At 43.0% G+C, this 23114-nt stretch overlaps 1 protein-coding gene across 3 annotated transcripts in view; it reads right to left on the bottom strand.

Moving 5' to 3' along the window:
- Positions 1–23114, bottom strand: part of rngtt (RNA guanylyltransferase and 5'-phosphatase) — a 520247-nt gene that overhangs the window by 50199 nt on the left and 446934 nt on the right. For all 3 annotated transcript variants that reach the window (XM_072499776.1, XM_072499775.1, XM_072499777.1), the window contains one exon: positions 16442–16508. In XM_072499776.1, the coding sequence (XP_072355877.1) occupies positions 16442–16508 (67 nt within the window). The remainder of the gene's footprint in view (positions 1–16441; positions 16509–23114) is intronic.

The following is a 23114-nucleotide window of genomic DNA, read 5'->3' as shown; positions in this document are numbered from 1 at the left end:
AACTCTGTTACGTTTACGGGATGCTCCAAGATACTCCACAACCAATTAATTTTTCTGTGTAGTTATTGTTTTGCAGTAAAACACAGCAGCCAATTTGCATAAAGGAAGATGCCAAAAATAATAAATGAATGATGACCAGTTAATCATTAATGGTGGTATTGGTTGAGGGAGACATTTTGACCAGGACACTTTTCTTCTTTGAATAGTACCGAGAGATCTGAACAGGTCTTCATTGTTTCTTGAAGGAGACATGACCCTGAGAATGTGAAACAGCTTCTCCTTAGCTGAAATAACAACCTAGATTAGATGCTTAAATCCTACGGTGAAACTCAATTTTGCAATCTTTGTCTCAGACAGGAGTGCTACCAAGGAACGAAATTGATACAAAGTGCAGGCATTATCTGGTACTAATCTCACTCAAGAATGTTCAATGCAATCAGTAAATACAAAATGGAACTGATCAGGTGAACATTCATTCTTTCATATGGATGCGGTTAGACAAATCACTCCGTGCTAAAAGTACATACTGGTGGTACTAAATAGGTTTTCTTTCATTTAGTATTCGTGATTGTTTAGAAAGCAACTTTTCTTGAAACGGGGTGACCAAAAACTTAAGTGCAAGGTAAAGGAACTAAACATAGACACAGAAGCACGCATTGAGGCTCCATACTATACTCATTTAAAAACAATTAGCCAATCTAATCTCTGATAAATTTTTAAAAAATGATTTCCTCTCCAGGCTAAAATCACCTGTAAATCAGAACATAGCAGTTCCAACAATTTACTTGATGACTCACTCTTAGTTTCATTGCTGAAATATGGGACTTAGGAAAATGGAAACTCACTGACACTATGGCCGGGATTCTCCAATCCCGTGGCGATGTTCCGACGCCGGCTTGAAAAGCGGCGCCAACCGCTCCAGCGTCAACGATCCTCAATAATCAGGTATGCTCCCCCTCCTAGGGGGCTAGGTCGGTGCCGGAGCAGTCTCCACAGCCCCAGCAGGCGCGAGTTCGCGCATGCGCATGGGTTCCCGTCTCCGCACCGGCCAATATGGCGGAGCCCTACAGGGGCCCGACGCGGAGGAACATAGGCCCCCACGGAACCGGCCCCCACGGAACCAGCCCGCCTGCCGATCGGTCGCCCCCGATCGCGGGCCAGGCCACCGTGGAGCCCCCCCCCCCCCCCAGGTTCGGATTCCCCCTGCCCCCCCCCTCCAGGACCGCCCCCGCAGACACAATCTTCCAGGTCCCACCATGTGGGATCATATGTGAGCCATGCCAGCAGAACTCGGCCAGCACGCGGCCCGTCGAGGCCCGGAGAATTGCCGAAACCCCGACCGGCGCGGCGTTAATTCCGCTGGCAGCCGAAAATCGGCGAGCCGGCGTCAGGGCAGTGTGGCGCGGTTCTTGCGCCCCTCCCCGGGGATTCTCCGACCCGGCGTGGGGTCGGAGTATCCTGGCCAATATATCAGTGTTCTAACATGCTGCACCTCGGTTGTGACAATTAATTTACATGACTTATGGTTAACACAGTATAATACAGTGCAGAAGTGGCCCTTCAACCCATCGAGTCTACATCGACACACGAAAAACACCTGACCTGTCAACTTAATCCAATTTATCAGTACTTGGCTCATAGTCTTGAATGTTATGACATGCAAAGTACTCATCCAGGTATTTTTTAAAGGATGTGCGGCATCCAGCCTCAACCATCCTCCCAGGCAGTGCATTCCAGACAGTCACCACCCTCTGGATAAAAAGCATTTTCTTCAAATCCTCCCTAAACCTCCTGCTCCTCATCTTGAACTTGTGTCCCTTCGTAACTGACCCTTCAACTAAGCGGAACAGCTGCTCCTTATCCACCCTGTCCATGCCCCTCATAATCTTGTGTACCTCGCTTAGGTCGCCCCGGTCTTCTCAGCTCCAGCGAAAACAACCCAAGCCCATCCAACCTTTCTTCATAACTTAAATGTTCCATCCCAGGCAATATCCTGGTCAATTGCCTCTGCACCCCCTCCAGTGCAATCACATCCTTTCTTGAATGTGACGACCAGAACTGCACACAGTACTCCATCTGTGGCCTCACCGAAGGTTTATACAATTCCAACATGACCGTCCTGCTTTTGTAAATATGCCTAGAATGATAAAGGCAAGTGTCCCATATGCCTTTTCCACTACCCTATTAACCTGCCCTTCTGCCTTCAGAGATCTATGGACAAACACACAGAACTTCCCAGTGTCAGGCCATTCATTGAATACTTCCTTGTTGAATTCCTCCTTCCAAAGTGTATCACCTCACACGTTGCATGGTTAAATTCCATCTGCCACTATTCTGCCCATTTGACCATCCCATCTACATCTTCCTGTAACCCAAGATACTCAACCTCACTGTTAACCACCTGGCCTATCTTTGTGTCATCCACAAACTTACTGATCCTACCCCCCACATCGTCATCTATGTTGTTTATATAAATGGCAATTAATAGGGACCCAGCACAGATCCCTGTGGTACACCACTGGACACTGGCTTCCAGTCACTAAAGCAGCCGACTGTCATTGCCGTCTGTCTCCTACAGCTAAGCTAATCTTGAATCCACCTTATCCCATGTGCATAGGCCTTCTTTATAAGTCTCCCATGTGGGACCTTGTCAAAGGCTTTGCTGAAATCTATATAAATGATATCAACTGCACTACCCTCATCTACACATCTGGTCACTTGCTCAAAAAAAATCAATCAAATTTGTTAGACATGACCTCCCTCTGACAAAGCCACGCTGACTATCCCTGATCAAACCTTGCCTCTCCAAGTGGAGATAGATTCTCTCCTTCAGAATTTTCTCCAATAGCTTCCCTACCACTGATGTGTGACTCACTGGTCTGTGATTCTCTGGCTTATCTCTACAACCTTTCTTAAATAGTGGAACCACATTAGTTGTTCTCCAGTCCTACTAATGTAATCCTCCCTGTTGTTAGAGAGGAATTAAAAATCCAGTGAAATGTTTTAAATTAGGAAAATCCAATGAAACCTTCAACTATTGAAGCCACAGGACAGTATATATAGATGTTTAAAACATGTGGAAGCATAGTTTCTGGCCCATCCCAATTTTGAAAGAATAATATTAAAGGTTTAATAAAATATTTGTGTTACTGAGGAGACATCAGGCATAGGCAATTTGTCTCTCAACAATTTGGGAACAAATTCCCGTATGCAGACCTTGGGCAGGATTCTCCGCAAACTGGTGCGATCTCCGCTACCCGGCGCCAAAAACGGGGCATTTTACTCCGGCATCGGGCCGTCCCAAAGGTGCGGAATTCTCCGAACCTTTAGGGGCAAAGCCCTCACCTTGAGGGGCTAGGCCCGCATCGGAGTGGTTTCCGTTCTGCCGGCTGGCGGGTAAGACCTTTGGCGCCACGGCATCCCCGCGCATTCGCAGGGGACGGGGTCTCTTCCTCCTCCGCCATAGTGAAGACCATGGCGAAGGCGGAAGAAAAAGAGTGTCCCCACGGCACAGGCCCTCCCGCCGATCGGTGGTCCCCGATCGCGGGCCAGGCCACCGCGGGGGCACCCCCCGGGGCCAGATCGCCCTGCGCCCCCCCCCCCCCCAGGACCCCGGAGCCCGCCCGCGCCGCCTGCTCCCGCCGGTAAGGTAGGTGGTTTAATCCACGCCGGCTGGAGAGAGTTGATAGCGGCGGGACTTCGGCCTATGGCGGGCCGGAGAATCGCCCCCGCCCACCAGCGTGATTCCCGTCGACCGGTGCGGCGCGATTCCCGTCCCTGCCGAATCTCTGGTGGCGGAGAATTCGGGACATGGCGGGGGCGGGATTCACGCCAGCTCCCGGCGATTCTCTGACCCGGTGGGGGGTCGGAGAATCGCGCCCCTTATCTCGAAGCTATATTTTGTTCCCACAAAGTGCAACAGCTGTTAGGAGCTGATTTAGCTCAGTGGGCTAGACAGCTGGTTTGTAACACAGAACAAGGCCAGAAACGCGGGTTCAATTCCAATAACCGACTCATTATCCAAACAGGCGCTGGAATGTGGCGACTAGTAGCTTCATTGCAGTGTTAATGTAAACCTACTTGTGACAATAAAAGATTATTATTATTACTATTAAGTGCTTTGAGATATCCTGTGGTTGTAAATTGCACTATGTAAATGCAGGTTCTTACTTTATGATTTAATCGGCCTTGCACTACCCAAGCTCTCATTTTAAAATGATGAACATTATTTCTCATTATATTTTTCAGACTAAAATTTAGTATCAAAAACACATTTTCCAGTAAAAGGTTAACAAAAATACATGGTCTAATCAAAGTAAAAGTCTGCAATCAGTCAGCCTCCAAAGGAATGTTTTCAAATATTGCTAAAACGTTTTTGATGCTCATTGGAAAGAATTCTGCTTTTGGATATCAAATCCAACACTTTTTGAATTGTAATTGGTGCAAATAATCAAACCTCTTATAAAGGAATGGTGTAGCCCTCTAACCAATTACTCTGGAATCCAGTTGCAGTGACTCATTTGGAACATAGGCCAAATAATAAGTTTGTCTGATTAAGTTCCACAAACAAAAAGCAAGTTTTACACTTCTTCATTTTCACAAGATTATCCATTCATAAAACAGGCATTAAGAGAAATGATTTCAATGTCCTGAAATGTATTCCTAAAGCTTACATATTGTAATTATTAAATAAAGTTTGAAAATTTGAGAAATTGGCTTAAAATTAAAAGTTGGTTGCTTGGCAACTTGCACAGCATGTCGTGCTAAAATGCAAACTGCAAAAACAGCTCAATTTGGCATCTCCAACAAACTCCTTCCTCACTCAAGAATCCAGTGCGAAGTTAGAAAATTTTGCTTAATTTATCTGTCGGCTGGAAAACTATAATTCTCTTGATTAGGGGTGATCTTAGAAAGCAAGGCATCATCACTCCGAATCATCTCAGGTACACTTCTTCTGTTATGATGAAGAGTGTATGCCTGAAATGACAACTTGGCTTTTCCCTTTATAAATGCTGGTGAAATTGCTGCGCATTACTGGCAATTAGCGGCAGTTCAATTTCCAGCATTTACAGTTTGTTTCTATACATTAGGCATTGCTCCACTCTCGTGTAAACTGGCTAATTCATTTCCCATGGTAATTTACTGGAGAGCAGGTGCGATAACTTCTTTCTCTAATGCTTTTTGCTTGTATATGTGGTTGGTAACCTGGGTCCAAGTTAATTAACTATGACATTATCTATTAATTCTATTCATGTTGCAGCTGTATAGAACCTTAGTTAGGCCACACTTGGAGTATAGTGTTCAATTCTGGTCGCCACACTACCAGAAGGATGTGGAGGCTTTAGAGAGGGTGCAGAAGAGATTTACCAGAATGTTGCCTGGTATGGAGGGCATAAGCTATGAGGAGCGATTGAATAAACTCGGTTTATTCTCACTGGAACGAAGGAGGTTGAGGGGCGACCTGATAGAGGTATACAAAATTATGAGGGGCATAGACAGAGTGGATAGTCAGAGGCTTCTCCCCAGGGTAGAGGGGTCAATTACTAGGGGGCATAGGTTTAAGGTGAGAGGGGCAAAGTTTAGAGTAGATGTACGAGGCAAGTTTTTTACGCAGAGGGTAGTGGGTGCCTGGAGCTCACTACCGGAGGAGGTAGTGGAGGCAGGGACGATAGGGACATTTAAGGGGCATCTTGACAAATATATGAATAGGATGGGAATAGAAGGATACGGACCCAGGAAGTGTAGAAGATTGTAGTTTAGTCGGGCAGTATGGTCGGCACGGGCTTGGAGGGCCGAAGGGCCTGTTCCTGTGCTGTACATTTCTTTGTTCTTTGTTCTTTGTAATTAAACATTGCGGATAAGCACCCAAGTAGAATTTAGTGCACTGCACTTAATTTTGAAATTACTGTTTTTTCCACTGGATTCAGAATGTCATTTCAAGGTTACAAAGTTTTGTAGTGCTACTCCCCAATTCTCTGTCTAAAACAGTTTTAACTGAAGGCCTCTACACTTCAAAAAAATGCGCTCTCCAAATTTGCATGTAGTCCTGATCATGCTTATGCAATGGTTATGGAACAAGAATGAAACATCGGTGCTTCACTCAAACCTCTCATCTTTCCTCAACTAACTATCATCAGAACATCTTATACTTATCTAGCCTGACCTTAAATGCATCAAATAACCTCAACCACTCCTTGTGGTAGCTACTTCCACATTTTAACCCTCTCTGGGTAAAGGTGTTTCTTCAGAAACCCTTCATTGATTTTGTGGTGACTATATTACATTGCTTTCCCCGACAAGTAGAAACATTCTCACTATACCTACTCTATCAAACCTTTCATAGCTTTCAAGCCCTCAATTAGGTTAACTTTCAGCTATTTCTTATCAAGAGAAAAGAGAGACAGCCTAGTCATCCCTTCTTGCAAATGTAAGAAGTGTGAATAAGGGGCTGGTTTAGCACACTGGGCAAATAGGTGGTTTTTAAAGCAGACCAAGGCAGGCCAGCAGCACGGTTTAATTCCCGTACCAGCCTCCACGAACAGGCGCCGGAATGTGGCGACTAGGGGCTTTTCACAGTAACTTCATTTGAAGCCTACTTGTGACAATAAGCGATTTTCATTTCATTTCATTTTCATAAATATATAATAATTTTACTGGATAAATTTAAGACTCTGAAGAATATATTTAAAATGGGTATGCCGGCGCTGGACTGGGGTGGGCACAGTAAGAAGTCTTACAACACCAGGTTAAAGTCCAACCTGTTTATTTGGAATCACTAGCTTTCGTCAGGATGAAGGGCTGTGCTTCGAAAGCTAGTGATTCCAAATAAACCTGTTGGACTTTAACCTGGTGTTGTCAGACCTCTTATCATATTTAAAGTGATTGGTCTTCTAACTGCTAAACAGTTAAAGCTATGGTATGTCAGTAAGATTTACAAAAAAGCAAGATTCTAACTTCAGTCCCATCATCTATCAATACGTAGGCAAAGGTGTTGAAGTTGGCAACAACATCCTCAGTCCAGGAAGAGACAGATGTGGCCCCTGCACCAGTGATCTACACTATAAGTGCATTTGTGTGAGAGAAAGTAAAGTGTGGCTAGCTGCAATGGTCAAAAAGGTTGCCAACAATTACTGTTTCAGCTCACACATCTAAAGAATGAGTGAAGCACTGGAAGACCACGAAACAATCTGTGGTTAGGACAGACATTTTGTAATTTTTCTGCTTCCTCTCCTACCCTAAAATTGTTTCAAAGTATCGTCAGCCATTACTTTCTCTCAAAATTGTTGCAGTGCTTTACAGATACAAGTCTGGAAGTAGATTTCATAGAACACCATGGTTGCGAACTATTAAAGCTTCAATGAGCTGTTACACGGAGCGTCAGGATGTGTCCTTTCCAGAGTTGTGGAACAGACAATATACATTATGTTCAATTTGGTCTCAGAATTCTCATATTAGATCTAATACCAGTACTTTCCTGTCATGTTGTTCCTGGATCACTGTCACACTTCTCATGTCTGATTTTTGATTCTGATAACATTCACCACTCTGGTCATTTCGCATTGTTTTATTACCAGGATTATGTTCATCATATAGATCTCTTACATTTCGTTCTTGAACCATTAGCACTCAGTCTGTCAGTCAAGTAATAGATAATACTGATGTACCTCTCTAGGTTTCCATTCATCTTTATATTTGTTAGCATATATAGTCATCATCCTTTATCAGTACTTTGCTTTCCTTCTGCTCATGTTTTAACATTTGTTTTTCCTTTCTTTGTCCACTTAACAAAGGAGCTTTAACCGTTTTTTGTTATTTTTCCATAGTGTTTCTCACCAGTGGATAGTGAGACTCTGCAGTTCCCTAGCAACTAGACACTTCATCATTGTGTGTAGATACTAGGAATTTTGGAGCTTGAATCCTCTGCACCATCAAACTGTGCAGATACATAATTATTATTTTTATATATATTTTCATTTTTAAGAAAAGAAAGACTTCATGGAATCACAGAATTCCGACAACGCAGGAGGCCATTCAGCCCAGCGAGTCTGCACCAGCCCTCTGAAAGAGCACCCCACCTGAGCCCAATTTTCCCACCCTATGACTTGCACTCATATAGCAGTTTGCATGTCCACTGGATGTTTCTAAACTCTGCACAGGCAAATAAATACTTTTTAAAAGTGTAGTCACTGTTGCAATGTAGAAATTAAATGCAGCAGCAATTATGTACTCAATAATCTCCCACAAACAGCAATGTGATATTGACTAGAAAGTCTGTTTATTGTGATGTTGATTGAGGAATAAATATTGCAGAACACAGAGAATAATCCCCATCCCTTCCAAAAGACAGCACTTCAATGGTGTATCTCTCAGAGCTGAACTGGAGTATCAACCTAGATTTTTGTACTTTTTTTATAATGATCTTTTTTGTCACAAGTAGGCTTACATTATCACTGCAGTGAAGTTACTGTGAAAATCCCGTAGTCGCCACATTCACAGAGGGAGAATTCAGAATGTCCAATTCACCTAACAGGCACGTCTTTCTGGACTTGCGGGAGAAAACCGGAGCACACGGAGGAAACCCACGCAGACACAGGGAGAACGTGCAGACTCCGGGACACAGGCAGTGACCCAAGCCGGGAATCAAACCTGGGACCCTGGCACTGTGAAGCAACAGTGCTAACCATTGTGCTACTATGCCACCCAATGAACCCTGGCATGTGACTTGAACCTGGAACCGTGAGACTTAGAGGCAAGAGTTCTTCCCACTGACAACTCAACCACTTAACATTTAAACATTAAGTATTTACGTCACAGCAAGGAAGGAAAGTTTAAAGAACTACTCTCTCAGGTGTATTTTTCCCATTTAAATTGAAGTTGAACAAACTAGGAAAACTTATGATAAAAATATGTTTTTAAATGGTGAACATTAATGTTGGGGCAGAGCTCAATCTCTGGCAAATGGAGAGGGAGGGGTGAGGCATGTCCCTTTCAGTCTGAAAATCGATCAATTGCAGACACTTACAAGTCAGTTGCAACATTCAAAGATATGTGACACCCTAGGGTAAACAAATCTGCGTACTGTCTCTTTAAGACATAAGCTTGCTGGCAGCAATATTTTTTTCCACTCACTGCAATACCTTGTGCTTGACCACATCTCATAAGTCATTGCACCAAAGAGAATTCAGAGGGTTGAAGTAATGTATTGGTTATCTACTGGAGCAGCAACCCAGAGTCCATGAGCAACAAACAACTTGATTCAATAAATCATTTTTGGCACATTAAAAACCCAAACAGCACACAAATGACTTTCAAGGCACCACCAACACTTGGAGAACAAATAAAACAATAAAACCAAAACATTTAAACTACAGAAACATTGAGCCACACCTGGACAACAAAATTGATGTGGGGAAGATAGGGGGAAAGCTTTGAACCTGAAGGATGACTCTCCTCGAGAGCAGATTTCTCTGCTGATGGTACCTTAGCTAACATTTTCCTTCATTCTTCTTCTTACAAGGCACAGACCATAACCAAATGAAAAATGTTGGTGGGATTTAAAAAAAATTACATTTCCATTTCACCACAAGCAACAAAATGGCAAGAATAAACTCAAGATAGTAATGCTTCATGAAATGCACATTATGGCCAAGGAACGGGCCATACAGATGGTCTTGGGTGCAATCCTCCAACTAATAATTCATACTAACACTTTCAATGTCCTACATTTTTACTCCTTGCTATATTTAAAATACCAAACACATCAGCATAAAACCTTCAGCAATAGAAAATAAAAACATATAAGCTATTTGAGATTCCAATTTTACTGTCTGTTATCATTTTATTTAAACAAATCACAAAATACAAAATTGTTCCAGATGAATGTTGATAGAGTAACTAAACAAATAGCGAAATATTAACATCTCAATGAGAGTTGTCCAAATTCTTTGCATGGAATGTTATTTTGCTCAATTCAAATTCTGAGTTTGATGTTTAAAAATTTGCATTATCAAATAATTTGAATGAAGTGAAGGAATTCGAAAAGAGCTTTTACTTTCTCTGGTGCGTTTTTGTCCCAACACGAAGCAATGTAACAAGGTATTTAGTAGTCAATTTCCAAAATGAAACAAAACACTGGCTTGATTGATCAATCTTTTATCTTGCCAACACATTAACAAGTGACGTTTTGTTCACAGGTAAATTTTTTAATACATAAATATTTTTATTCAAAAAACGTTTTTCAGTTTTTAAACATACAAAATATTCAACCAGATTCATAGAAAAATGTTTCACACCACCCAACCCCTCCCACCACCATTCTGTTTAAAACGAAAATAATTTGATAACAATTTTCAGAATAGTATCTTTACAACCATATATGTACAACAGCTAACAATATTTCAACCCTTTTATCCACCCCCAACTCTAAAGAAACAATAACCAATCCCCTATGCCACTCGCTCCCCTAGCATCTGACAGTGACCAATTCTCTGAAAAAGAAAATAAATGACTGCCACCTCAGGTAGAACCCCCCACCGGCCAATCCTCTCATTACAGACTTGATTTTTCCAAGTTCAAAATTTCCATCCAGGCGCCGCGCCAAGCCACCACACTGGGACGAGCTGAAGACCAAACAGGACTTGCCTTCAGGTCATTAAGCAAAGGCAAGAGCATCCCTCTTCGCCCGTCTGTAGCTCCAATAAGTTTGAGATCAAAAAAATAGCTACCAAAGGGCACGGTTCCAAGTCAAGCTCAAGAATTCATGACATGATACTGAAGGTGACCAGAAGCCCAGAGCAGGACCAGAACATGTGCGCGTGATGCACCGGGTCCCAATCTCCCTGCACGTGAACTTTCGCACCTGGTAGTATCTAAACTGTTAGTTTTTGGGAGCCTATACATCTCCAACCATTCCTCAAAACTCAAGAACTTACCATCAACAAACAAATCACCAAGCTTCTCTAACCCCTCCGCCCTTCAAGCCCCAAATGACTAATTGAAAATCGCCAGCACAAAACGACTGTTTCCACAGACTGGTGTTAACATCGACATAGCTGCCAGTTTAAAGTGCCATCTAAACTGTCCCCATATTTTCAAGGGGGCCACCACCACCGGATTAGCAGTCCATTTCATTGGGGGAACTGTAACGAATGACCTCATGCTGGTGCCTTTACTATTATTCCTCTCCATCCACCCCCAGACTACACTCCTCTATACTACCCCCACATCTTTTCAGTGTTCGCCGCCTAATAATGATCGAACAGGTTGGGTCACGCTAGGCTCCCTGATTGTCTATTTATTACTTTGTTAAAAAACCCTCAGGATCCGTGGAGTCCTGCCATCCCAAATAAAGGACAAGATCATCTTCTTAACTCCTGTCAAAGAATGATTGCGAGAGGAAAACTGGAAGGCACCGAAACAAAAACAAAAACCTTGGAAGGACATTCATTTGAATCAACTGGACCCTTCCCGTTAAAGTCAGCGGGAGGCTATCCCATCTCCAGGTCCTCCTTCACTGCTCTAACCAGGACCCCAAAATTTAGCTTCCATAACGAGGCCTAGTTGTGGGCCACCGGACACCCAAATGAAAACTGGACCTGGCCAGGTGAGAAGGCACCTTCCTCAGATTGGCTCCCCTTCCTGGGAGATTCAGCGAAAATATTCGCTTTTACCCAAGTTTAATCTATACCCTGAAAAGGAGCCAAACCTCACAAGCAGCATCATTCTCTTCTCTTCACTGAAGAGAGGGTCTGTCACATACAATAAGAGGTTGTCCACATATAAAGATATCCTATGCTCTCCTCCCCCCCCCCCCCTATCTATACCCCTCCTCTTCATGGATGACCTCAACGCAATAGCCAAAGACTCAAGACCCAGGGCAAACAACAGCAGTGACTGTGGGCTATTCTGTCTCGTGCCTCTTCCGAGTCGGAAGTATTTCAAATTATAGCATTTGTGTGGAATCTTGCAGTGGGTGCTCTATACAAAGGCCAGATCCAGGAAATAAACCTGGCCCAAAGCCAAATCTACCCAAGACCTCAAATAAATAGCGCCACACCACCCTATCAAATGTGTTCTCCGCATCCAGAGAGATCATCACCTCCGTTTCAGGGAACGGCGAGGGGGACAGAACTATGTCTGATTGATCCGAGTATTGACTGTCCACCTCTGCCTCTCTGCTCTTCTCCTTTGCCTCAAAGGACATAATCTCATCTTTAACGACTACCTTCAATGCCTCCCATAATGTAGAAGGGAAAATCTCCTCACTCTTGTTAAATCTCAAGTATTCAGCCTCAGGAAGGACATACTGGCACTGGAGCGGGTCCAGCGGAGATTCATACGGATGATCCCAGGAATGGTAGGCCTAACATACGATGAACGTCTGAGGATCCTGGGATTATATTCATTGCAGTTTAGGAGGTTGAGGGGAGATCTAATAGAAACTTACAAGATAATGAATGGCTTAGATAGGGTGGACGTAGGGAAGTTGTTTCCATTAGCTGGGGAGACTAGGACCCGGGGGCACAGCCTTAGAATAAAAGGGAGTCACTTTAGAACAGAGATGAGGAGAAATTTCTTCAGCCAGAGTGTGGTGGGTCTGTGGAATTCACTGCCACAGAGGGCGGTGGAGGCCGGGACGTTGAGTGTCTTTAAGACAGAAGTTGATAAATTCTTGATTTCTCGAGGAATTAAGGGCTATGGAGAGAGAGCGGGTAAATGGAGTTGAAATCAGCCATGATTGAATGGTGGAGTGGACTAGATGGACCGAATGGCCTTACTTCCGCTCCTATGTCTTATTCCTCGATGACAGAGGAGACCCTTTGACAAAAACTCTTATCAAGTGGGGCACTGAGTGGGGCCAGACCCAACCATCATGTCCATATAATACAGGACATGATCAGCAATCACTATTCCCAAGTATCCCACCTCCACACAAGGGTCGGTGCAGACTCAATGGGCTGTAGGGATTCTATTCCATTCTGATTCTATTGTGACACCCACTGATACCACACCCTTACAACCCAGTAGGCTCTAGACAGAACCCCAAATACCCCCCTCTCCCTACCCACCCGATAACCCCTAAGCTCAAACTAAATGAATCCCTCCCTTGTATAAACCGCAGATAACCCCATCTCTTTGCTTCTGTTAACAAACTAATTAATCTAGCTAGAGCGGTAGCTCTCGCACAGAGTACCAAACAGCTCTACTTGCCCAAACTGATTTATAAATTCTAACTGCGACCAATATGTCAGCACAACGCCCATCCCACCAACCTCCCTAATACAATTCTTCACATAAAGTGACAGACAGGCCCACCAACACCTCTTCAAACATTAACAAGAATGATCAGACAAATAGTAAAATTCAAATAACCCTCCCCTCTTCAAACATGTTCGTATAAAATACAATTATTTCAACTCTAATCTATTTCTTACTCTGGAGTCTCAAAGTAATAGTGTTTTTTCTCATAGGTCACCCAAAGATGGGCGGGGTAAATCATGCCAAAGTAAACTTTCTTACAACACAGAGCTGTCTTGTGGACTTAAAAGCTGCAAGCCTTCTGGCGAGCTTCGAACTGACATTTGGATTTATTCACACCACATGGCCCTCCCATCTGCTGTTCCAATGCTCCTTTGCCCATCTTAATTTTTTTTATTTTTCTTGGTCCAACCACCCTCAAATTCTGTCTTCTCAACCGATTTTCAATGTAGTCTATCCTAGCTCTCAAACCCTTATTATCGGTCGCCATCTTCACCATTTCCACTTCCAAACAAACAATCTAGTTACTCTTCCTCGACACAGCAACCCATACCTCCTGCAGCTCTGCACCCTGCTCCTTCACTATCTCGCCCACCTTAGCCAGGACTCAGCTGGTCGAAGAAATCGCTGTTTCGACCGGTTTTAAGTCAAGTGAATTGAGTCTGAGGAATTCCAATCCAAACAGTCCAATTGTATATGGTGAGGCAAATTAGTCGAAAGATGTGGGTTCACGGCAGAGGAAAGCATATACACCAGGTTAACTTTTCAGTGCAGTGCTGAGAAAGTGTTGCAATGCTGCTAATCTTCAGATGAGATGTTAAAACAAAGTTCTATCACCTGTTCCAGTGGAAGTTCGAAATATCTCACTGCATTATTTAAGAAGCAAGGTATTTCATTGTCTAGACTAGTTATCTACCCTCATGCATCAACAAAAGCAGATTAACTGATCGTGGAAGATATTCCAGTTTGTGAGTAACTGCTGTGCATTCACCTACATAACGTAACACTTCAAAGTAATATAAGTGTCGGATTTGAAGCCAGTACGTTTTATTTACTTCCCTCGTCCAATTGTTAAATTAAGAATGCAAGCCTCAATTTTCAATTGGTACTGTTTATTAATTGGCATGTTGGAAAAGGATTGAATTCATCCCAACTGGTATATATAAACCCAACCCAAATGATAGATCATGTAACTTTATGAAGTCTTACACCACCAGGTTAAAGTCCAACAGGTTTGTTTCGATGTCACTAGCTTTCGGAGCGCTGCTCCTTCCTCAGGTGAATGAAGAGGTCTGTTCCAGAAACACATATATAGACAAATTCAAAGATGCCAAACAATGCTTGGAATGCGAGCATTAGCAGGTTATTGAATCTTTACAGATCCAGAGATGGGGTAACCCCAGGTTAAAGAGGTGTGAATTGTACCAAGCCAGGACAGTTGGTAGGATTTCGCAGGCCAGATGGTGGGGGATGAATGTAATGCGACATGAATCCCAGGTCCCGGTTGAGGCCGCACTCATGTGTGCGGAACTTGGCTATAAGTTTCTGCTCGGCGATTCTGCGTTGTCGCGGGTCCTGAAGGCCGCCTTGGAGAACGCTTACCCGGAGATCAGAGGCTGGATGCCCTTGACTGCTGACACTTCATATCCCCATAACCCAGTAACCCCACCCAACACTAAGGGCAACTTTGGACACTAAGGGCAATTTATCATGGCCAATCCACCTAACCCGCACAGCGTGCAGACGCTGCGACAACGAATGAACGGACATCGCGCAACAATCACCAGGCAGGAATGTTCCCTTCCAGTTGGGGAACACTTCAGCAGTCAAGGGCATTCAGCCTCTGATCTCCGGGTAAGCGTTCTCCAAGGCGGCCTTCAGGACCCGCGACAACGCAGAATCGCCGAGCAGAAACTTATAGCCAAGTTCCGCACACATGAGTGCGGCCTCAACCGGGACCTGGGATTCATGTCGCATTACATTCATCCCCCACCATCTGGCCTGCGAAATCCTACCAACTGTCCTGGCTTGGTACAATTCACACCTCTTTAACCTGGGGTTACCCCATCTCTGGATCTGTAAAGATTTAATCACCTGCTAATGCTCGCATTCCAAGCATTGTTTGGCATCTTTGAATTTGTCTATATATGTGTTTCTGGAACAGACGTCTTCATTCACCTGAGGAAGGAGCAGCGCTCCGAAAGCTAGTGACATCGAAACAAACCTGTTGGACTTTAACCTGGTGTTGTAAGACTTCGTACTGTGCTCACCCCAGTCCAACGCCGGCATCTCCACATCATGTACCTTTATGGTTGAGAACCAAACATCCAACTGTTTAATTACCACAATTATAACTTTTAAAATATCATGGCATTCAACACTGATCTCAACCTAATTCCTTAAATATTCTATCAATTTTATATATGGATCTGAGAGAACATCTGCCTTAATATCTGATGAAGATATAAATATAACCACTTTTCCAAAATGTACAATAACTTGAAAATATTTTCTAAACCCAGTAATACGCCATTGGGAAAGAAAAGTTTCAATGACGTCAAGAAGGAAAAATACGATTTTTTTGTAAATCACCTTTTTAAACCTTAATTCCACTTTCCTTCAATCACTATATTTTTAAAAATGATGAATGTCCATTGTAAAATAATATTGCAAATTCATTTTGGCACAGACTTCTCATGACTTATGGTTTACCATTTAACATAATTTAGCATGACTGGGAACGGATTATGGTTTGGATATCTGCAAGATCGGATTATATTTGCTGCAGTTCCATTCTTGACACAGAGCTGAAAAATCCCTCAGGTAACTTGGTCTACAAATGGTTTTCTTAGTATATTATAAACTAGATTTCTCAATTGTGCCAAATTCTCAAATGTATCAATATGCTTAATGTGAATAGTGCATTCATTACTGGCACGTTTCACAATGGAGCGCAACATGTCCATAAACAATGATGTTTGTTTAAGGTCATTCATTGTAATTATTTTCATCAGTAACAAAAATCATTTTACCATCAATGCGAAACGTCACTCAGCTTTGCAGATAATTTGTTCCACATAAATTTCATCACTAAGATAACATGAGCTTTCGAATTTATACAACACACATCATTGGACAAAAGCTGCACTGAACTTTGAATCACTGCATTGATTTAATCACTTACCTTCATCTGTGCAAAAGGGGGTTCATAATTGCCAACATATAGTAGTCCAACAGTTTGTGTCAGCAACCTTTGAAAAAAAACAACATTTATTTTAAACAACAGGACATGAAAATCCGTATGTATAAAAGGCATAAGCAGCTAGCAATCCTACTAACTTATTTCAAAGCCAGTACCTGATATGAGAGAAAACAACTATGGCAATACCTAACCTTTTAAAGATAGAGAGAGAGACAAAATTATCCAACCATTGATATCAAGTGAAGATCAATTGCAGACCCTATATTTTCTATTTGCTGATAAACTGACATGGTCAGGTGGAAGCTCAATGCTGGTATGAGATGTTGAAATAGTCAGAGCATTCTTTGCTTAATATTTACATATGAAATGTACTTTCAATCTTTTCAGTGGTTCAACAAATCGATCCCACCAAGGATAGGGGAGGAGGACAGAGGTGAGATGAAAAGCCATTGTGCCAATGAATTAACTTGAAACTATCTAGCAATTTTCATGAACATAGAACATACAGTGCAGAAGGAGGCCATTCGGCCCATCGAGTCTGCACCAACCCACTTTAAGCCCTCACTTCCACCCTGTCCCCGTAACCCAATAACCCCTCTGCACCTTTTTGGATACTTAAGGGCAATTTAGCATGGCCAATCCACCTAACCTGCACATCTTTTGACTGTGGGAGGAAACCAAAGCACCCGGAGATCGTGCAGTCTCCGCACAGGCAGTGACCCAGCGGGGAATCAAACCTGGGACCCTGGTGCTGTGAAGCCACAGTGCTAACCACTATGCTACCGTGCTGCCCAAAAATGAACCTTAGGATGCCCCAAAACCTACTTCCATTTAATGAACTAACTTTGAAGTATAACTTTTGTTTTTGAAAGCAAATCAGACAGTAAATTAATGTATAGCAGGATCCCAAAGAAAGAACATTTAAAAAATCCAGCTAATCGGTTTTGTTGGTGTTGGATTAGGAAAGAGCGCTGGTCACAACACCAAGAGATAGCCCTGGTCCTTTTATAATTGTGCCATGGATCTTTTACATTTCCCTACAACAGGAATGCAACACAACAAATGCAATAAAGTTGGTTTGATGTGAAACTTTTATGTACCTATTTTTAGTGGGGGTTTTTAAATTACCCTCACCGAAGCAAACTATTCATTTGGAAAATGTCTCCCTTATATGTTTGCTGAATTCTAATGCCAGTAAGCCTCGGTTGGCAGCACTCCAGCCTCTGAAACAAACAGAGCAATCAATCTGCAAGCAACGAGAACCAACAAAAAGCAACAAAATAAATGACCAATCTGTTTTGGTGGTGTTGATTAACAGATAAATGCTATCCAGGACACTGGGAGAACTTCCTGTTCCTCATTGAATAATGTCATAGGGTCTTTCACACCCACTTGAATAGGCTATGAGGCCGCAGTTTAGGATCTTATCTGAAGGGTGGTACCTCAAAATTGTCGGACCCAGTGTGCTATGGATTGTCAACGAGATTATGTGCTTGTCGAAATGAAAATCGCTTACTGTCACAAGTAGGCTTCAAATGAAGTTACTGTGAAAAGCCCCTAGTCGCCACATTCCGGCGCCTGTTCGGGGCGGCTGGTACGGGAATGAGACTTGGGATGAGACTTGAACCTGCAATCTTCTAATTCAGAGGCAAGAATGTCAACACTATAGGGAATGTGGAAACTGTTATAAATGACAAGATCCTAATAAAACACCCCACTCAAGGCTGAAGTAAATAAGCTGGCTGAAAATGCATTTATTCCAGATTGTTGCATTGTCAGAAGTTCCTGCCTTCATGTCACATCTGCATGATCTGCTGGCTCAGATGGGTGTTCCAAATCCATGTTGCACGACTTGAAGAAGAGAAAAGTGTGCTCTTGATATCCTGCCAAAAAGCACAATGGAACTGGTCATTCATCCTGTTGCCTTCATAAAATGGTTACCACATTCCCAACAGTTTTGGATTTTTCAGCTCAGAATTAGAAGATTGCAGGTTCAAGTCTCATTCGAAGACTTGAGGGCATAATCGAGACTGACACTTCAGTGCAGTTCTGAGGAATACATTTTTGGAGTTGTCATTCTTCAGAATAGATGCTAAACATGGTTCCCATCTGCCGAAACAGGTCGGTGTCACAGTAGGTGTGAAAGACTCTTGATTATTAAGGGGATCAGGGGTTATGGGGAGGAGGTAGGAGAATGGGGATGAGAAAAATATCAGCCATGATTGAATGGTGGAGCAGACTCGATGGGCCGTGTGGCCTAATTCTACTCCTATGACTTATGACTCTTTCCACTTTAAAGAGACACAGAAAGTTCTCCAAGTGTTCTGGATAGCATGTGTCTGACAACTAAAACTTGGGGATTGGTTAGCTCAGTTGGTTCATGATGCAGAGCAATTCCTCATTTCCCGTACCGACTGAGGTTATTCATGAAGGCCCTGCCTTCTCAATCTTGCCTCTCAATTGAGGTGATGATCCTCAGGTTAAAACATCACCAGTCAGTTCTCTCTCTCAAAAGGAGAGAGCAGCTTATGATCCTCGGGGACCATGGCGACTTTCACAGCTAAAACTACCAAAACAGATTGGTTGGTCATTTATTTTTGTGATTTTTTGTAGAATCGTGCGGTGAACAAATTGATTCAATTTGCATATAACAATAGTAACCATACTTCAAACAATAAACAAATTTTCTGCATAACATTTTAGTACATCCAATGTGAAAGGTAGTATATAACACATGCCTGTGCTTCAAAAGTAATTAATTGTCTTTAAGCCACTGTGGAATACTTTGAAACTTAACCACTAGCTCCAATTTGTTTTTCTGCTAGATCAACATCTATTAACAGAAGAGAACAAATTTCCTCCAATTAAATATCAAGATAGGTGGATTGGCCATGCTAAATTGCCCTTAGTGTCCAAAAAAGGTTCGGTGAGTTCTATGATTCTATGATCTACTACACCTTTGTTCCCTAGCCACTGACTGACTCCACCCCTCTTCCCTAGCCTGAGGCCAGAACAGACCGCTTGCTACAGTGACACCTATTTGAGCCTGAGCTGAGGTTATGACTCCATAAACTCCCCATCACCAAGGTTGTCTATTTCTTCCTCCATACCATCGCCCATTTTCATCCCAGACTCAGCTCATCTGTAACTTCGTGACGTGGCATATCTTCCAATCTAACATTACGACCAAGCAAGGGGATAAACTCTGGTTCAATGAAGAGCATACTGTAAAAAGTCCCCAGTCGCCACATTCCGGCGCCTGATCGGGTACAAAGAAGGAGAATTCAGAATGCCCAAATTACCCACCAGCATGTCTTTTGGGACTAGTGGGAGGAAACCGGAGCACCCGGAGGAAATCTACGCAGACACAGGGAGAACATGCAAACTCCACACAGACAGTGACCCATCCGGGAATCGAACCTGGGACTCTGGAGCTGTGAAGTCACAGGGCTAACCACTGTGCTACCATGCTGCCCCATTACGAAATGGGAGAAGGCACTGGATACTGCAAAGGTTGTGGGTCCTGACAATATTCCGGCAATGGTTCTGAAGACTTGTGCTCCAGAACTGGCCACGCCCTTTGTGAAGCTGTTCCAGTACAGCAACAACACTGGCATCTACTTGGCAATGTGGAAAATTACCCAGGTATGTCTTGAGGCAAATTGTGATCATTTGTACAGCATAAGATTTGAATACATTGTGTATTTGATGCAAATTCAGTGAATAAATCGTGTTAAATCAATAAGTTCAGTGCAGAGTGTTTGGTTGATACATGACTGTTTGACCTCTTGAGATAGTAGAGAGACCAGAGGCTCAACATAACCATCGCCCCATGACATTCAATGACATTACTATCACTGAATCCCCCACCATTAACAACTTTGGGGTTACCATTGAGCAGAAACTGAACTGGACTAATCATATAAATATTGTGGCTACCAGAGCAGGTCAGAGGTTAGGAATCTTACGGCGAGAAACTCACATCCTGTCCACCATCTACAAGGCACAAGTCAAGAGTGTAATGGAATACTCTCCTCTTGCCAGGATGTTGCAGCTCCAACAACACTCAAGAAGGTTTACATTATTGAGGACAAAGCAGCCCGTTTGATTGCTATCCCTTCCACAAACATTCAATCCCTCCAATACCGACGAACAGTGGAAGCAGTGTTTACCATCTACAAGATGCACTGCTGGAAGGTTCTTTAGGCAGCAACTTCCAAATCCACGATCACTATCATCTAGAAGGACAAGAGCAGCAGATACTTGGGAATACCACCACCTGCAGTTTCCCTCCAAGTCACTTGCTATCCTGACATAGAAACATAAGGCCGTTCCTTCACTGTTGCTCGGTCAAAATCCTGGAATTCCCTCCCAAACAGTCCTGCGGGTGTATCTGCACTAAGAAGGTTCAATAAGGCAGCTCACCACTACCTTGTCATGGGCAACTAGGGATGGCCAATAACGGGTGTCCTAGCCAGTGATGCCCACACCTCGTAAATGAATAACTTGGAAAAAAACTGTTGCTTTGCCACTGTTATGGGCCAGGGCTTAGAAACTCCAAAGTGTATTATGGAATTCACCTGATCTACAACCTATATGTTGAATTTGGCTAGGATGAGCACAAAATCCCTCGCCTCAGGTGTAATTCAGCAGATTCCCTAGACACTTTAATCAAAACAAGGTATATTCTAAGAATATAGTTGACACATATATATGTATATATATATAAACACAAGCAAGACGTTTTATCAATTACAAACAAAAAGACACCACACAGCTACAGTAATCTATGTACAACCCTTAATGAATTCCCCCTTTAACTGTTCCAATTCAATGACAAAATCCAATAAATACAAAACCCTATTCAAGGGCGTGGCCCAGCACATTGTATTCTCACTTGAATGGGACTGGTCTTTTTCCTGAAATTCTGAACCAGCCTCAACCAGCAGATTCAAACTCCTTCCGGAAAGCAAACTATACCTTTTAAGTTGCCAAAGCAGGTAGCCACAACCCGTTTCCTTCTGGAAGTTTTTAAAATGAAAATATAGAAAGACAGGGAACACTTCTTTCTCCAAGGGCAGCATGGTAGCATTGTGGATAGCACAATTGCTTCACAGCTCCAGGGTCCCAGGTTCGATTCCGGCTTGGGTCACTGTCTGTGAGGAGTCTGCACATCCTCCCCGTGTGTGCGTGGGTTTCCTCCGGGTGCTCCGGTTTCCTCCCACAATCCAAAGATGTGCAGGTTAGGTGGGTTGGCCATGATAAATTGCCCTTAGTGTCCAAACTTGCCCTTAAGGTTGGGTGGGGTTACTGGGTTATGGGGATAGGGTGGAGGTGTTGACCTTGGGTCGGGTGCTCGTTCCAGGAGCCGGTGCAGACTCGATGGGCCGAATGGCCTCCTTCTGCACTGTAAATTCTATGATAATCTCCTAGAGTCCACAGCAGTCAAACTGAAACTGAAACCCCCAAAAACCTCACCTCCACGGCCCAGCTCCACCCAAACATTGACATCACTGAAGCCATGTGATAAGACAAAACCCTTTCTTAAAGGGACACTCACATGACACCACTTCTGGACTTGACTATTTTAACGCACTCCAGCCAACCTCTTCGGTTCAGCTGCCTGGGTCCTAAGCTCTGGACTTCCCTCCATAATCCACTCTGCCCCTCTCCCCTCATTTAAGATGCTCCTGAAAACCCACCTTTTTGGCCAAGACTTTGTCCAAATATTTTATGTGGCTTGGTTTCACATTTTGTTTGGCAATGCCCATATGAAGTGCCTTAGGATGCTTCAATTCATTAAATGCACTATATAACTGCAAGTTGTTGTCGAGACATTGGGTTAAATATGACATGGTGAAAATCCCTTGGATGAAAATAAAACAATCTTGCTGCTAAGCAGAGGGAACACAGATTTTTCAGAGCCCTGTCAGGATACTTCATTTTTATTTCATAGATATTCAATATTTAAAACTGACAGCATTTTTATATTTTCCTCAGAGTATGAGTAACTCAAATGAAATCTGCATTTTGAAACCTTCAAGGAGGGGAAGCAAAAAGAGCAGCATCGGGTTGTACAGCCTATCATACAAATGAGGATGGTTTTCATTATTCATTCCCTCTGTATTTGATCAATTTGGCAGAGGACATCAAAATATATTAAATGGTCAAGCAAAATGTCACAGCTTCATCAGAACACTATTGGTAGAAAAGGGTTCAGTTCACAAATATGACCAGAGAACTGATATTTTAGAAAAAGATGCAATTAAAGAGATGCATCTGCTAGAACTCCCATTTCAAACATAATTGAGGCCCTTTCTTTCTGTAGGGACAATGAGCAAGGTTACACAAACACAACTAATTTCTATTTTCCGGGATCCTATCAAGTAGCTTGGAACAAGAGATAGAGTGTGGCAGGGTCAGGTCTGAAGTATGCTTTTTAGCAGGATGGTTTCTTCAGTTGTATTTTCTTTAATTCAAAGTTCGCCATGCAATTTTATTCCCTTAAAAAGTTAGTTGTGGAGTACAAGATTTGCCTTATGTGATAAATAAAGAATCTGCTGCTCAACATCTTCTCAAAGAACATGACTGACAGTAGGTATTCACAGGCGCCATGATAGGGAGGTATAGGAACTTGGGTCCAGATATGGGGTCC

Source organism: Scyliorhinus torazame, chromosome 4 (genome assembly GCF_047496885.1).
Source record: "Scyliorhinus torazame isolate Kashiwa2021f chromosome 4, sScyTor2.1, whole genome shotgun sequence".
NCBI lineage: Eukaryota > Metazoa > Chordata > Chondrichthyes > Carcharhiniformes > Scyliorhinidae > Scyliorhinus > Scyliorhinus torazame.
Note: the sequence above shows the minus strand (reverse complement) of the source record. Positions and strands in the feature narration are given on the sequence as shown.